At 33.9% G+C, this 14662-nt stretch overlaps 1 protein-coding gene across 1 annotated transcript; it reads right to left on the bottom strand.

Annotated features, from left to right (window-relative positions):
- Positions 1-2255: 2255 nt before the first annotated feature.
- LOC127137621 (FAD-linked sulfhydryl oxidase ERV1) lies at positions 2256-7760 on the bottom strand. Its single transcript, XM_051064067.1, has 7 exons — positions 7712-7760; positions 7531-7571; positions 7373-7450; positions 6129-6176; positions 5343-5407; positions 3788-3865; positions 2256-2584 (listed from the first exon to the last, which is right to left on the bottom strand). Exons 1-7 carry the CDS (start codon positions 7758-7760, stop codon positions 2470-2472), a joined length of 474 nt encoding a protein of 157 aa, XP_050920024.1. The 3' UTR covers positions 2256-2469.
- Positions 7761-14662: the final 6902 nt, after the last annotated feature.

Here is a 14662-nt window from a genome sequence, read left to right as displayed (position 1 = left end):
TAAAAGAAAAGAACAATGGAGAAAGAAAGAGTGTAAAGAACGACGAAGGAGAAGAAGAATTAAAATTCTGCAGAGTTTCTCTCTGCCCACAAATTGTGGAAAACTTCTTATTCACTTTGTAACTGCAAAATATTGTGAATACAATGTTATGAATACTCTATTAACTTCATTACAAAAATAAGGGTTACTCCGTCTATTTATAGATTTAGGTTGACTTTGACCTCAAGGCAAAACCCAAAACTATAAAAGCCTAAAATAGTTAACACTACTAAAATAGGTCTAAGTTGAAATCATGTATGAAGCAACATGCTTCAACACTTCGACGCTAACACAACTCAACAGACTAGATGGTTCGACACTTCATTGTTCTGTCGAGCAACCTTTTTCGATCCAAGGAATTACAATTTAACAAAAATCTTATTTTAACAAATAATATTTTTTATTTTTTTAAAATTATTTTTAAATTTAACTTGAAAACACAAAATCGAGTTAGATAATAGAAAGAAAAGAAAATTAGTTTTCTATATACAAATTAATTAATTTTTTTTATTAGTTATTACTACTATACTTTTTTTATATTTGGCCCTCAATAATTTCACTCTCTCCAGCAACGGTATTGAAGGCAATAAAAATGCAAATCATTCCAAATATGATGAGTTGTCGTATGCGTCAAATCTTTAGATCAGTGCCAGCTAATCTTGATGAGTCATAACTTTGGCTTCTTTTGTTTGTTGTTGTTATTTAATTTGAATCATTGATTGTTTTTCTGCCAAATACTACTCTGTTTGAAGAAGAGCTCGACTATCTAGGGTATCCTGCATTTTATTCTGTGTGGGCCCTCGGTCAATGAAAGGACTTGAACATCCATAACGGAAAAAGAAAAAAATATATCTATATATTGATTCTTCAGCCATGATCAAACTCCTTCTTTGTTGAATCTCAATTCTTATCATCCATCAAATCATGATGGTCAGAAAAGAGGACAATTGTCTAATTTTTTTTAATTTAAGATATTTTAAAATTTGATTTTTAAAAAGGGGTCTGCGGTTTAAAAGAAAGACTCTGAACTATTCATCTAATTTATAGTAATCTTGATAAATTCATTCATATTCTCTTTAAAATAATGGACAAAACAAAACGGAAAAGAATTGAATAGACTAAAAGAGAACTAAGTGTATAACAGATATTCTATTGTTTAAATAAATTAATTATAAAATATCATTTCATTACCTACTCTAAAATATTTACTGCAATAAAAATGACAATAAATTAAACAAAATGGAATGGAATAAATTTCTTTATTTATTCATTTCATTCAAGTATATCAAAGTATCACATTTATGTAATAGCTCATTTTGTGCACATTATCTCTTGTCTCTCCTCACTATTATAAATAAAAATTCATTTTATTAACACTCGTTTGATTAATATATAATAATGACTCGAGAAAATATATATAAAAATTTTCTAATATTATTCAGGATTAAAAGAGTAACCTTTAACAAAATCATTATACATAGGGATGACAATTGACAGATTTCGATAATGTACTATAGTATCATTCTAACTTCGTATTCAAGCTCATATCCGCGTGGACATCAATATTTATACATATATTTATATTTATGAATATTTAAATACCCATACTCATATTTATTTATCTGCATTTTTAATTAAAATTAATTAATTAATTATAATTTATCATATCATTTTAAATTTTTAAAAAATATTTACAAAAATTTGAAGATGTTATTATTGAGATAAGAGCATTTAAAATAATTTGAGAACGTTATTATTGAGATAAAAAAATAAATAAATATTTATATTAAAAAGTGATTTATTTTATAAAATTGTTCGATTAATAAAAATGAAAATATATATAGTGCAGTATGGATAATTGTTTGTGTCTGGGTCCATATTTATTTTACAAATTTTTACCCTATCAATTATGGATGGTTTTCTATGGCCATACCCATATCTATTTTGCAGAATTTTACAATTGTCATCCCTAACAATTTTAGTTTGATGAATACTCTAATTTCATATAAACATTAAATTTGTGTTCCTCAAATACTGAAATCTCAGAAAACAAATTGATTATATATATAAACTCCATCAAAAGTAACTTCTCTTCAACTGAAAGAAAAAAAAATTATTTGTGCATAAAGAGTGTAAATATTGAAAGCTTACCGTCTTTGATGAAAATATTAAAAAACACTTTTTTACTAAAAATAGAATTGAAAACAACAACAAAATTATAGAAAGTAAAATTAATATATTCCAAACTTTATAGACTAAACAAAGCTTATATTGTTGAATACAAGAGACTAACATAATTTATTTGCATTCTCTGGTATAAAGTCAGAAGATAACAATCTTGTCCTATAAAAAAAGATGTATTAAACAGTTATATTTCAATGCATAGCTTGTGTGGTATAATAATTTCCCTAAAGTTAAAATATTTTTTTATTATATCTTCCCAAAAATTGATGTACTTCCAATAATCTCGCATGCTTTCTGCTCACACTCGAGTTTTCCCCACCTTGCATCAACTCGTTCACAAGGAAATACTGGTTTGCCGATGCTGTCAAAATACATTCAGTGTCATAGGAACGGAGTTTCAAAACAATATACACTAGTTTGTTAGATATATCTGTAAGCCAGCTACTCAAGTATGTACAAGAAACAATAACATATGTAGGACCAACATTTCATATTAAAAGTGTGTTTGGTGTATGACACAAGATATTTTATGCACTCTCATTTGTGTTTAATGCATGATTGTGGGGAAAACACAAGCTCATTTTATAATATGTAAGAAAATATGTAAAATGCAGGGCCGTCTCAAATTTTTAGAGATCATGGATAGGTTAACCACAGTTCAATCATGACAAAACAATTAAGATATCTTATTTAACCATATTTTAAACCCTGACAAATTTTAGATCATGTGCAGTAGTCCGTCTTGCACACCCTCAAAACAGCTCGGGTAAAAAGCCATCATTTACAACAATGAGATTCCAAGGATGAGTCCAGATTGATCCAGACCACTTTGTCATAAAAACTTTTGGGATATTAAGTGTTTGGTTTTACGATGAATTGTATTATAACTGACTTTTTCATCTACCGACATGATTTTAATCAAAATAAAGATGTCTGATATTTCTGAAAATTTGATTATGCCTCCAAATCTCAGTTTTCCTAGAAGTGATCAAAATTATCTTTTGATCTAGATTGAAAAATTAACAACACTAATTTTTTATCAAACTTGTGTTTCAGAGTAAAAGCATCAATATGCAAATCACAATTGTAACCAAATCAATTTTAAAAAACTAATTCTATCCAAATCACATTTGTTGTTAGGAGGAGAGTGGAAACCCATTTGGAAAGTGGGTTAGGTGGATAGTGGAAATCCATGCATGATTTTATCTTTAACCCTTCTATAAAGTGCAACAGAAAATGGAAATTAAAGTTCAACCAAACCTATCAGTTTTAATTCTTAATATTTAAAACGGGTGGGGGCATTTTTCTTAGGCATAAACATAACAAGGACGTGTTAACCAGTAGCAGACTGTTGTCACTAGGAAACTTTCCATGGAATAAAAATTGGAACATCTGTCAAAGATTTCACCTTTCGTGAAAGATGTTTGTCTATATTAGAGAAAAGCATACCAAGTTTTAACAGAGCTTGGCTTGCCCATTATCATACTAAATGTGGCCGACAAAATCCAAAGAACAAAAAAGGTTTGAGATATATAAGTCAAAAGATAACAGCAATTATATTTACCTTCTATTGACAACATTATGCACATGACATAGCCACTGAGAAAATTCAGCATGTGACCCCGACTGTACAGGATTTGATCTGCCAAACATATCAAGGAGCAATCAAGTAAGAGCTTGTGTATATTAGAAATTTTAGATGACAAACATAGCCGTTAAACAAGCAAATAGATTTGGCTATTTCTTATTATTGTAACAATGTAGTGCACCATGTAAAAACTGCAGCATGTGTCTCTGAATCATGCTACTATATCAAAGATCCCTAAGAGCTACTATATTGGAGTGCAAAGACAATTAAGGTCACAACCTACTAAGAAAATAGGTTGAAGTTAAAACAACTCAAACAATACTAATGAGACATAGTAGTTTACGTCCCGTTAAACCAACTCAATTGGTAGTTGTGCAGGGATATCAGATGCAAGGACGCAGAGGTTCGAACCTGCGACATCCCACTTATTCATCTTTAGGAGATGAAAATTCCAGCCACTAGGCTATTAGAACAAAAAAAATAGAAACATAGTAGTTTCCTTAATTTTTGTGAATAGAGTCAAATTGTGAAAATTTGGAGAAAGCTTCAGATGAACAGAGAAATGTTGGTCAATTTAGTTGTAAATAAGGAGACAAGGATTTCCGGATGCTAATTGGAAATGCTCTCTACATCTAACTAACTTGTATTGTTCCAAACATATCTTGTTTGACTACAAAAATTTACAAGACTGAATAGTACTTTTGGAAAACTATAGGAAACCGACGAGTAAATAGATCAATTTTAAAGGGAATACTCAATTTTATTCTTTTGAAGCACAGACAAGAAATCCATATTCGTTATCGAGAAGCAAACTGATATCTAAAAGATAAATCAGAATCACACATGTTAACACCCTCGAGTAACTGCTGTAAATTAGTCAAATGTCAGGAATATTCAATAATATCCATCACTAGTTTACAAAGTTGATCCAATTGATCATAAGCAATGCTACAAAACTCATGTCATGACAATGTCCAGGGAAGGGTCGGATCCACTGTGGGTCTATTGTAGGCAACCTTATCTTCCATTTGCAAGAGATTGATTTTACAATTTAAATCTGTGATCTTCTAGTCACATAGAAGCAACTTCAATCATTGTTGTTTTTTAAGCAAGAAATGCCATGCAAAGACATCGCTGAATTCTAACTATGTTGGCATGTTAGATTCTATCAATTATAATATACCAAAACTTTATATTAAAAAATAGAAAAAGAATACAAAACATGGGGGACATATACCAAACCCGTGACAAAAAAAGGAAGAATAATTTTCAATTTATGATTAAGAAAACTCATCATATTGTCGGGTAAAGGCTTCACCTTCACCAATAAAGCAAGGGATGAAATCCTACTCCAACCACTACATCAAGGATATCATCCATTTATTGTTCATTCATACTAAAATAAAGTTTATAGAAAGCGATAGTCTGACAGTCTGAAAAAAAATGGAAATTTAAATGGAAAAAAAAAAAGAAGGGGAGCAAAACCAAAACAAAAAATCCTAATCAATTAAATGGTGAAAGATTAATATACCTAAGAACTTCTTTAAAGTGATTTGCACATTCACTGCAAGGGTACATTCGAGACAAGATCTGTACCTGTGGTGCAAATACAGTCTGTTACAACAAGAATTGTATTTTCCAAAAGGATAACAAAATGCATATACTGCTACCATATGGAGGAAATTTTCAACTAAGTAAATTATATCTAATAAACTCATCCATTGTACAAAACCGCCACATCAGACATCTAAAACATGACTTGATGTTATCTGCATTTTGTACCATTTATATTATTGCTTACAGCTCTTTATATTTGGACTAAACGAACCAAAAGTTTAATTAAAGGACAGGTAAAACAAGACAGAAAATTTTGAAAATTTCTCTCAAAAACTTAATATAAGTATACTATTAAATCATGTCAATATGATAAATCATATACCAGTATCATAGTTTCATAAGACAATACCACGGCATTGATTTAACTGAAACGGTTTTCTCCTATAAATTATAGTACTAAATAAGGCCTTGGTGTTATTGGTTCTTTGTATTACTGTTTACAGCTCTTTGTATTTGACCAAATGAAGCAAAAGTTTAATTAAAGGACAGGTAAAACAAGAAAAAATTATTTGTAATATTGTAAACATGATAAATCATATATCAGTATCATAGTTTCGTATGACAATAACACAGCATTAGTTTAATTGAAAGGGTTTTCTTCTATCAATTATAATACTAAATAAAACCTTCGTGTTATCTAACTTCTTACTATAAGAAATTCCATAATTTATAACAAGGAAAGAGTGGGGAAAGAAAATACCAGTTCTTTTACATCCTTCTTCTGTTGTCTTGTAGGATTGTCTGGATACTGAAAATAGAAACTAGGTTGTTCAGAGATGTATGTTTAAAAATGTCAAATCTTTCAATTTGTTGTTTCAGTTGTGTGATAGAACTTAAAAATCAGACCCATTATAACTCCATAAACAAGAAAAATATTAACTATATTTTCCCTTCTGAACATCCTCAGGTACAAAAGTGAAAGAAAAATAAAGTATGTGCGTCGTAAAATGATAAATCAAATTTGTAGATGAAATTAACATGTAAAGATTTGGGAAGGTGAAGCATGGACTCCGACACCGGGCAACAGGCCATGATGCGGACACCGGATAACGAGACATGACACAAACACTCCGACACCAATAATGCCGAAAACATAGGACACCGACACTGCTACATATATTTGACCTTCATTTATCCATTTATTATTAAAAGAATTAAAAATATTCTGATCAAAATTAATGTCTTTAATTCTTCATTGATAACATTGCTTTAATACACATTTAACCCTTTTAGATGTGTGAGATTTGTCACAAAAAAAAAGTATTAGGTGTGTTGAAGCAAGTAAAAAAACAAAATCTATTTGAAACACTAGCTTGAATTAGTCTGACATGTGTTGTATGAGTGTCATACGTGTGTCGGACATCAATTCAAAGTGTAGAAGCAAAGAAAAAAAAATCATTTTTGGAACACTTGTATGACATGTGTCGTACGGGTGTCATACAAGTGTCGGATACCGATGCTTGTCGGACACCGCGATACGCTTCCTCATAGAGGTATTTGTGCTTCATAGGAGCCAACAACTAAGAAAAACTAGTATAATCCATTAGCTTACTTGTGGATATGAAGGAAACAAAAATTTGAAGATATTGAAAAACTTGGTAACCGGGTGGTAGAACACCATGATAACGAGAAACAGCTCCTGATATAATTTTTCTAATGTGGAGTTATATGATCAATGGTTACACTTACACAACAATCATTCAATAGTGATTAACCACATGAAAATGTATCACAAATACAAAGTTAAATTTGTTGAAATTGAAAGAACATCTCAATCCCATCTAAAGCAGTTAAGAGACAATAACATCATCGAGAACGGGACTCACTAATATATTTGTCCACCTACTTCTCAGATAAAGTAATGGCAAAACTAGGTGATTGAAAAGAATGGGGGAACCAATAGAATCACTATCAGGACAGTTGCAATGACAAAAGTCACAAAACCTGAGCAGCAAGAGTGTGAAGAAAAGTCCATGTAGCCCTTCCAAGGTCTTCTTTAGTCACAGGGGTAGAGGACTTACCCTACAAAAATAAAATGATGAAAAATAAATCCATCTGTATAAATATATACTGCACATCTGAATCATTGATTAATAAATTACTTGACACACTAAATATTCTCTAGAAGGAGAACAAATAATCACTATGTTGACATATATTACAATTTCAATAGTAAATATAGTAAAATGCATAAAAACATTGAAACATTTATACAATTTGTAACTGTAAGATATGTGCTACTGCAGTATTATTTCCTCCACTATAACTGTACTGTAGACATACCCTTCAATATGTAAAATATCATTCTTGGAAAATACATATTATGCAACATTTATATTTAGATTTCAGTAAACAACAGTAAAAAAATACATAAAAGGTGAAGGAAGTTTGATTTCCTAGAAACAAACCAAGTTAGTGATATAGGCAACATCATGCAGACTGAGGTAAATGGATTAAAACTTCCTATATAACTGCCAAAAAATGATAATCAATAAGTACAAAGTTGTGCTTCACCTCTAACCCTCCAAATAAAAACGAAAAACTATTATTCACTAGCAACAGAAACCTTTTAGGGTTATATATTCAGGAAAGCATTGCAAGAACTGCATCTTAGCAAACTAAACTAAACTAGTGAATATTCCCCCAAAAGCCATGTTCGTTGTGTATGCTACTATTCGAAATGTTGCCCTGCCTGATTACTGAAAAGGATACAATGAGATCGAACACACAATCAACATACTAATTCCTATATGCTAAATTCCAATCCTCATTCTTGATCTACTCTCTTTCAATCTTCCATTTGACTCCCTCCTACATGAAGGCTTTGATTTTTTTTTAAATATTATTTATTCTTCTTGAATAATACTCCTTAAATTAAGTCAATCCTAGAATTGTTTGTTATTAATTGAATTTCTAATAAATATTTTTGAAAAATCTTACATTTCTATTAGATTTTGAAAAATTTTAATAAAAAAATATCAAAAATTCTGATATTTTTTTAGAAATCTTAAATCCATATCAAAAAATTGTTGAAATTTTCGGAAAAAAAACAAAACTTATGGAAATTTAACATTTTTGGAATATCGGAAATTTCAAAAAATTTATATATCGGAATTTTATTTGTACTTTAAATTTTCAGTAGCAGTGCAGAAAACAAAAAAATGATTTATTTGTATGGTCCAGAGTCGGTAGGATCTTATACAAATTTTACGGAGTTCTTCACCACTAACGCAGTATGTTTTTTATGTAATAAATTTAAATTAAATATTGTATCACCTCTGTATGATATTGATAATATACATTTTATATAATATAACTGATAGATATTTGAGTCTCGGTCTGAAGTATTATCATGGACACATAATATCAACAAACAGTATGGTATTATTGTTGTGACTTTTCGTTCTGATATTGCAAATGGGAAGCGAGATAGGAAAGATAAACTGATTCTAGGTTATGACATAGGAGGAAATTATAAAAAGAAGAATGCATCTGAAGTAATAAATCCTCAGAGGGCATTTATAGTATGAAAGTGAAATGTCCTTTTAAGTTGAGATTTGCGTTGAGTGGTAGTGGTTGAAAGGTGATAGTTAGGTGTGGGTTGCATAATCATAAACTATCTATGGATTTAGAAGGTCATGACATATTGTACCGTCTAAAAGTTCATAAAAGACAGTTTGTGAATGACATGACGAAGTACAACATGGCTCCACGGTACATAGTTGCTGCTTTGAAGGACAAAGATCCCAAAAACCTCACCAGTGTTACCTGTAACACCCCGAATAAAATAAGAGAATTATTTAAATTAAGTTAATAATATAATTATTAATTTAATTAAATAAATTGAATTATTGGATTATTATTATTATTATTATTTGGAATAATAATTATTGGAAAATATATAAGTTGGAATAAGGAAAAAAGGGTTTCATTGTTGGTAAAGAGTTTTCACGTGAAACAGAGAAGCGGCTGAAAAGTGGAAAGTGGAGAAAGGGCAAAGAGGAAGAGCTAGAGAGCAAAGGTTGAAGAACGGAAAAACTTGAAGCTTAGAGATTTGCCGGATTATCTCAGGTAAGGGGGATTTATCGTCGTTTAATGGGTATTATAGATTAACATGTCATGGGTAGTGATAAACCGTTGAAGTGACCCTAATTGGGATGTTGAATGCTGAAATATTGTGATGAATAAGTTGTATTAAAGCTGTAATTGAGTCCGTAATTGTGTGAGTCGTGTTCCCCCGAACGTATAGCTTTTTACGGAAATTGAATCGGAGGTCCGGAAGTCCTCCAATGGCGGAAAATGCGGAGAACTCTGCATTCTGCCTTGTGTTAGCGCAGGAACTGCTGTTTTGTCTGCGTTAACCGTTAACCCAGGGCGTTAACCGGTTAACACTGTTATATTTTGTGAAAATGTGTTGTTTTGCCTGCGTTAACCGGTTAACCCAGGGCGTTAACCGGTTAACACTGTTGCGTTTTGCCAGAAAGTGTGTTTTGTCCTGCGTTAACCGGTTAACCCAGGGCGTTAACCGGTTAACACTGTTGGAAAAGTGAAAAATTGATATTTTAATGTTGTGAACATAATTGGTGATTTGTCTAGGTTGGTATGTGACATAGTAGGGATTGAGTTATGTTATGAAGTAATATTGTAGTCAATTTTGATGAGTAAAATTTGTTGGGTTTGTGTTATAAAGTGTCGATGTAAGTATGACTGAGTTGTTAAGTTGTTCCGTGTACGGAAAGTTGTTAAAAATACTGAGTTGTAGGCTTGATGAGCCAAAGTTGATTATAAGTTGATTATGTTGAAAACCTTGTTGTGTTGCTATTATTATTACTGATTGTCGGAATTGTAAAGCCGTGTATGCCATGTACATTCATATGCATTAAGTCGGAGCTTTGCTCACACCACGTTGGCCTGGATTGGCAAATTTTAAGTTGAAAGTTGAAGGCTTACGCCTTGATGGAGCTTTGCTCACACCACGTTGGCCTGGATTGGCAAATTTTAAGTTGAAAGTTGAAGGCTTATGCCTTGATGCCCAATAAAATGGCAATGATTTTAAGTTGGGAGTTTTACTCCGATTGGTACCACATGCATGACGAGTCGAGTCTCATTTGAGTTGCATTTTATGTTGTTATTGAGTTGCATTTTACGTTGTTATTGAGTATGATATTTGAGTTGATGTGCCGTTACTGAATGCATGATATGATTAGGGTGATTAACGTGTAAATTTACTTAGCATTACATGATGATTTATAATGCTTATTATATCGATTGAGGAACTCACCCTTACAACTATTTTTCAGGTAACGAGCAATGAGTGAGTAGAAGCTAGTGCTTGGAGTCTAGTGTGGTCTCCTTAGTGGGTCATGCTCTGATAGATGTAACATCGGGACGGGATGTTTTAACTTGTTGAATAATTTTATGTGTAATGTATTACATATGTTGAATGATCTCTATCCGCTGCGTATTTTGCAAGAAGTGTTTATGTTGAATTAAATAATGAGCATGACTGATTTTTATGGTGAAATGTGTGAAGTGTTGTGTGACACCCTTAACTGCAATAATTACTCTGATTTATATATTTGTTGTTGTAAATTAAATATTTAGGGTATTTTAGAAGGGTGTTACATTAGTGGTATCAGAGCAGGTCGGTCTGTCCGGCCAGTTGTCGTGTCGTTACTGTCTAACAATTGTGTATTGTTACTAATCTAACTTTTAAGTTGTGTTGTGGTGATAAGTTGAAATGGCTGGAAGGAATGACGCTGCAATGGCTGCCGCAATGCAAGCAATGGCACAAGCTGTGCAGAACTTGCCAAATGCTGGTGGTGATGCTGGATCACGTAGCTTGGCGACTTTTCAAAGAGAGAATCCGCCGGTGTTTAAAGGGAAGCATGATCCAGATGCAGCCTTAGGATGGTTGAAAGAGATCGAGAGAATCTTCCGTGTTATGGATTGCACTCCAGCTCAGAAGGTTCGGTATGGTACTCACATGCTAGCAGTCGAAGCTGATGACTGGTGGCTAGAGACTCACGAGAGGTTGACCGTGGCAGGTGAAGTCATTACTTAGGATGTATTCCGCAGGGAATTCATGAGAAAGTATTATCCGGAAGATGTCCGTGGTAAGAAGGAAATTGAGTTCCTTGAGCTGAAGCAAGGAAACATGTCTGTCACTGATTATGCTGCGAAATTTGTGGAGCTGTCCAAATTTTATCCTCATTACACTGGTGCTGGTGCTGAATTTTCAAAGTGCATCAAGTTTGAAAATGGACTGCGCTCTGAAATTAAGAAGGCTGTTGGGTATCAGAAGATACGCATTTTTACTGAATTGGTTGATAGCTGCAGGATATTTGAAGAAGACAATAATGCTCATTACAAGATTGTCAGTGACCGCAGGGGCAAGCAACATCAAAATCGTGGCAAGCCGTATGATGCCCCAGTGGGAAAAGGGAAACAAGGAGCTGCTCCGGCTCAGAGGACTAGTAGGGGAGGTGCTCCTGCTGGTATAGTTTGCTTCAAATGTGGTCAGGTTGGTCATAAGAGTAATGTATGCACTGCTGAAGTAAAGAGGTGTTTTCGTTGTGGTAAGACTGGCCATGCAATAGCTGATTGCAAGCACAAGGAAGTGATTTGTTTTAATTGTGGCGAAGAAGGGCATATTGGAAGTCAGTGTCAGAAGCCGAAGAAATCTCAGACTGGGAAGGTGTTCGCATTGACTGGAACTCAAACCTCCAGTGAGGACAGACTTATCCGAGGTACGTGTTATATTAATGGCTTTCCTCTTGTAGCTATTATTGACACAGGTGCGACTCATTCCTTTATATCTTTGGATTGTGCTGTGAAACTTAAGTTAGAGATATCTGAGATGTTTGGTAGTATGGTAATTGATACTCCTGCGAAGGGTTCAGTGACTACTACTTCGGTTTGTTTAAATTGTCCTTTGAGTATTTTTGGTAGAGACTTTGGGATGGACCTAGTGTGTCTTCCACTAGTGCAGATTGATGTTATTCTGGGTATGAACTGGTTGGTGTTTAACCGAGTTTCTATCAACTGTTTTGATAAGACGGTGGTCTTTCCTGAGATTGAGGAGGGAAAGAGTTTGTTTCTATCAGCAAGGCAAGTGAATGAAGAAGTAGCTGATGGGGCAGAGTTGTTTATGCTGTTAGCGACTTTGGAGGCTAAAGATAAACTGGTGATTGGCGATCTAGCCGTGGTGTGTGATTTTCCTGATGTGTTTCCGGAAGAGGTGAATGAATTACCGCCAGAGCGGGAAGTGGAGTTCTCGATTGATTTGGTACCTGGTACTAGGCCGATATCGATGGCTCCGTACCGTATGTCTGCTGTTGAGTTAACTGAATTGAAGAGTCAGTTGGAAGATCTGTTGGATAAGAAATTTATTCGTCCGAGTGTGTCACCGTGGGGTGCACCAGTGCTATTGGTTAAGAAGAAAGAAGGTACTATGAGGTTGTGTGTGGACTACAGGCAACTGAATAAAGTGACGATCAAGAATCGGTATCCTTTGCCGAGGATTGATGATTTGATGGATCAGTTGGTTGGTGCAAGTGTGTTCAGCAAAATAGATTTGAGATCTGGGTATCATCAGATCCGTGTGAAAACCGAGGATATTCAGAAGACTGCTTTCAGAACAAGGTATGGACATTATGAGTATTCTGTAATGCCTTTTGGTGTGACTAATGCGCCTGGAGTATTTATGGAGTACATGAATAGGATTTTCCATCCGTACCTAGACAAGTTTGTTGTGGTGTTTATTGATGATATTTTGGTGTATTCGAAATCTGAAGAAGAGCATGCTGAACATTTGAGAGTGGTTTTGGGAGTTCTACGAGAAAAGAAGTTATTTGCTAAATTGCCCAAGTGTGAATTTTGGTTAGGAGAGGTGAGTTTTCTGGGTCATGTGATTTCAAGAGGTGGCGTTGCTGTTGATCCTTCTAAGATAGAAGCGGTATCTAAGTGGGAAGCTCCGAAGTCTGTTGCTGAGATTCGAAGTTTCCTTGGTTTGGCTGGTTATTATAGGAAGTTCATTGAGGGATTTTCTAAGTTGGCGTTACCATTGACGATGTTGACTAGGAAGGGGCAAGCGTTTGTTTGGGACTCAAAATGTGAAGAAGGTTTCCAAGAGTTAAAGAGAAGGTTAACTACTGCTCCTATTCTGAGATTACCGAGTTCGTCGGAATCATTTGAAGTTTACTGTGATGCTTCATTGTTGGGTTTGGGTGGCGTGTTGATGCAGAATAAGCAGGTTATAGCTTATGCTTCGAGACAACTGAGGGTTCATGAGAGGAACTATCCGACGCACGATTTAGAGTTGGCGGCTGTGGTGTTTGTTCTAAAGTTGTGGAGGCATTACTTGTACGGGTCAAGATTTGAGGTTTTTAGTGACCATAAAAGTTTAAAGTATTTGTTTGATCAGAAAGAGCTGAATATGAGACAGAGAAGATGGTTAGAGTTTCTGAAGGATTATGACTTTGGTTTGAATTACCATCCGGGTAAAGCAAACGTAGTGGCTGATGCATTGAGTCGGAAATCATTACATATGTCTATGCTAATGGTTAAGGAATTGGATTTAATTGAGCAGTTTAGAGACTTGAGTTTGGTGTGTGAGAGTACTCACAATAGTGTTAAATTGGGAATGTTGAAGTTAACAAGTGGTATTCTGGATGAGATCAGAGAGGGTCAGAAATCCGATGTGCTTTTGGTTGATAAGTTGACTCTAGTGAATCAAGGTCAAGGTGGCGAATTCAGAGTTGATGAGAATGATGTTTTGAAATTTGGTAATCGGGTGTGCATTCCGAATGTTATCGAACTTAAGAAGAGTATTCTTGAAGAAGGACATCGTAGTGGGTTGAGTATTCATCCTGGAGCTACGAAGATGTATCATGATTTGAAAAAGTTATTTTGGTGGCCGGGAATGAAGAAAGAAATTGCGAGTTTTGTTTATTCCTGTTTGACTTGTCAGAAGTCAAAGATTGAGCATCAGAAGCCGTCTGGGCTAATGCAACCGTTGGCTATTCCAGAGTGGAAGTGGGATAGTATCAGTATGGATTTTGTTTCTGGTTTACCGAGGACAATTAAGAATTTTGAAGCTATTTGGGTGATTGTTGACAGATTGACAAAGTCGGCTCATTTCATTCCGATCAGAATGGACTATCCGTTAGAGAAATTAGTTGAGTTGTATATTGAGAAAATTGTAAGTTTGCATGGTATTCCGTCGAGTATTGT

Source organism: Lathyrus oleraceus, chromosome 4, assembly GCF_024323335.1.
Source record: "Lathyrus oleraceus cultivar Zhongwan6 chromosome 4, CAAS_Psat_ZW6_1.0, whole genome shotgun sequence".
In the NCBI taxonomy this organism is placed as follows: Eukaryota; Viridiplantae; Streptophyta; class Magnoliopsida; order Fabales; family Fabaceae; genus Lathyrus; species Lathyrus oleraceus.
Note: the sequence above shows the minus strand (reverse complement) of the source record. Positions and strands in the feature narration are given on the sequence as shown.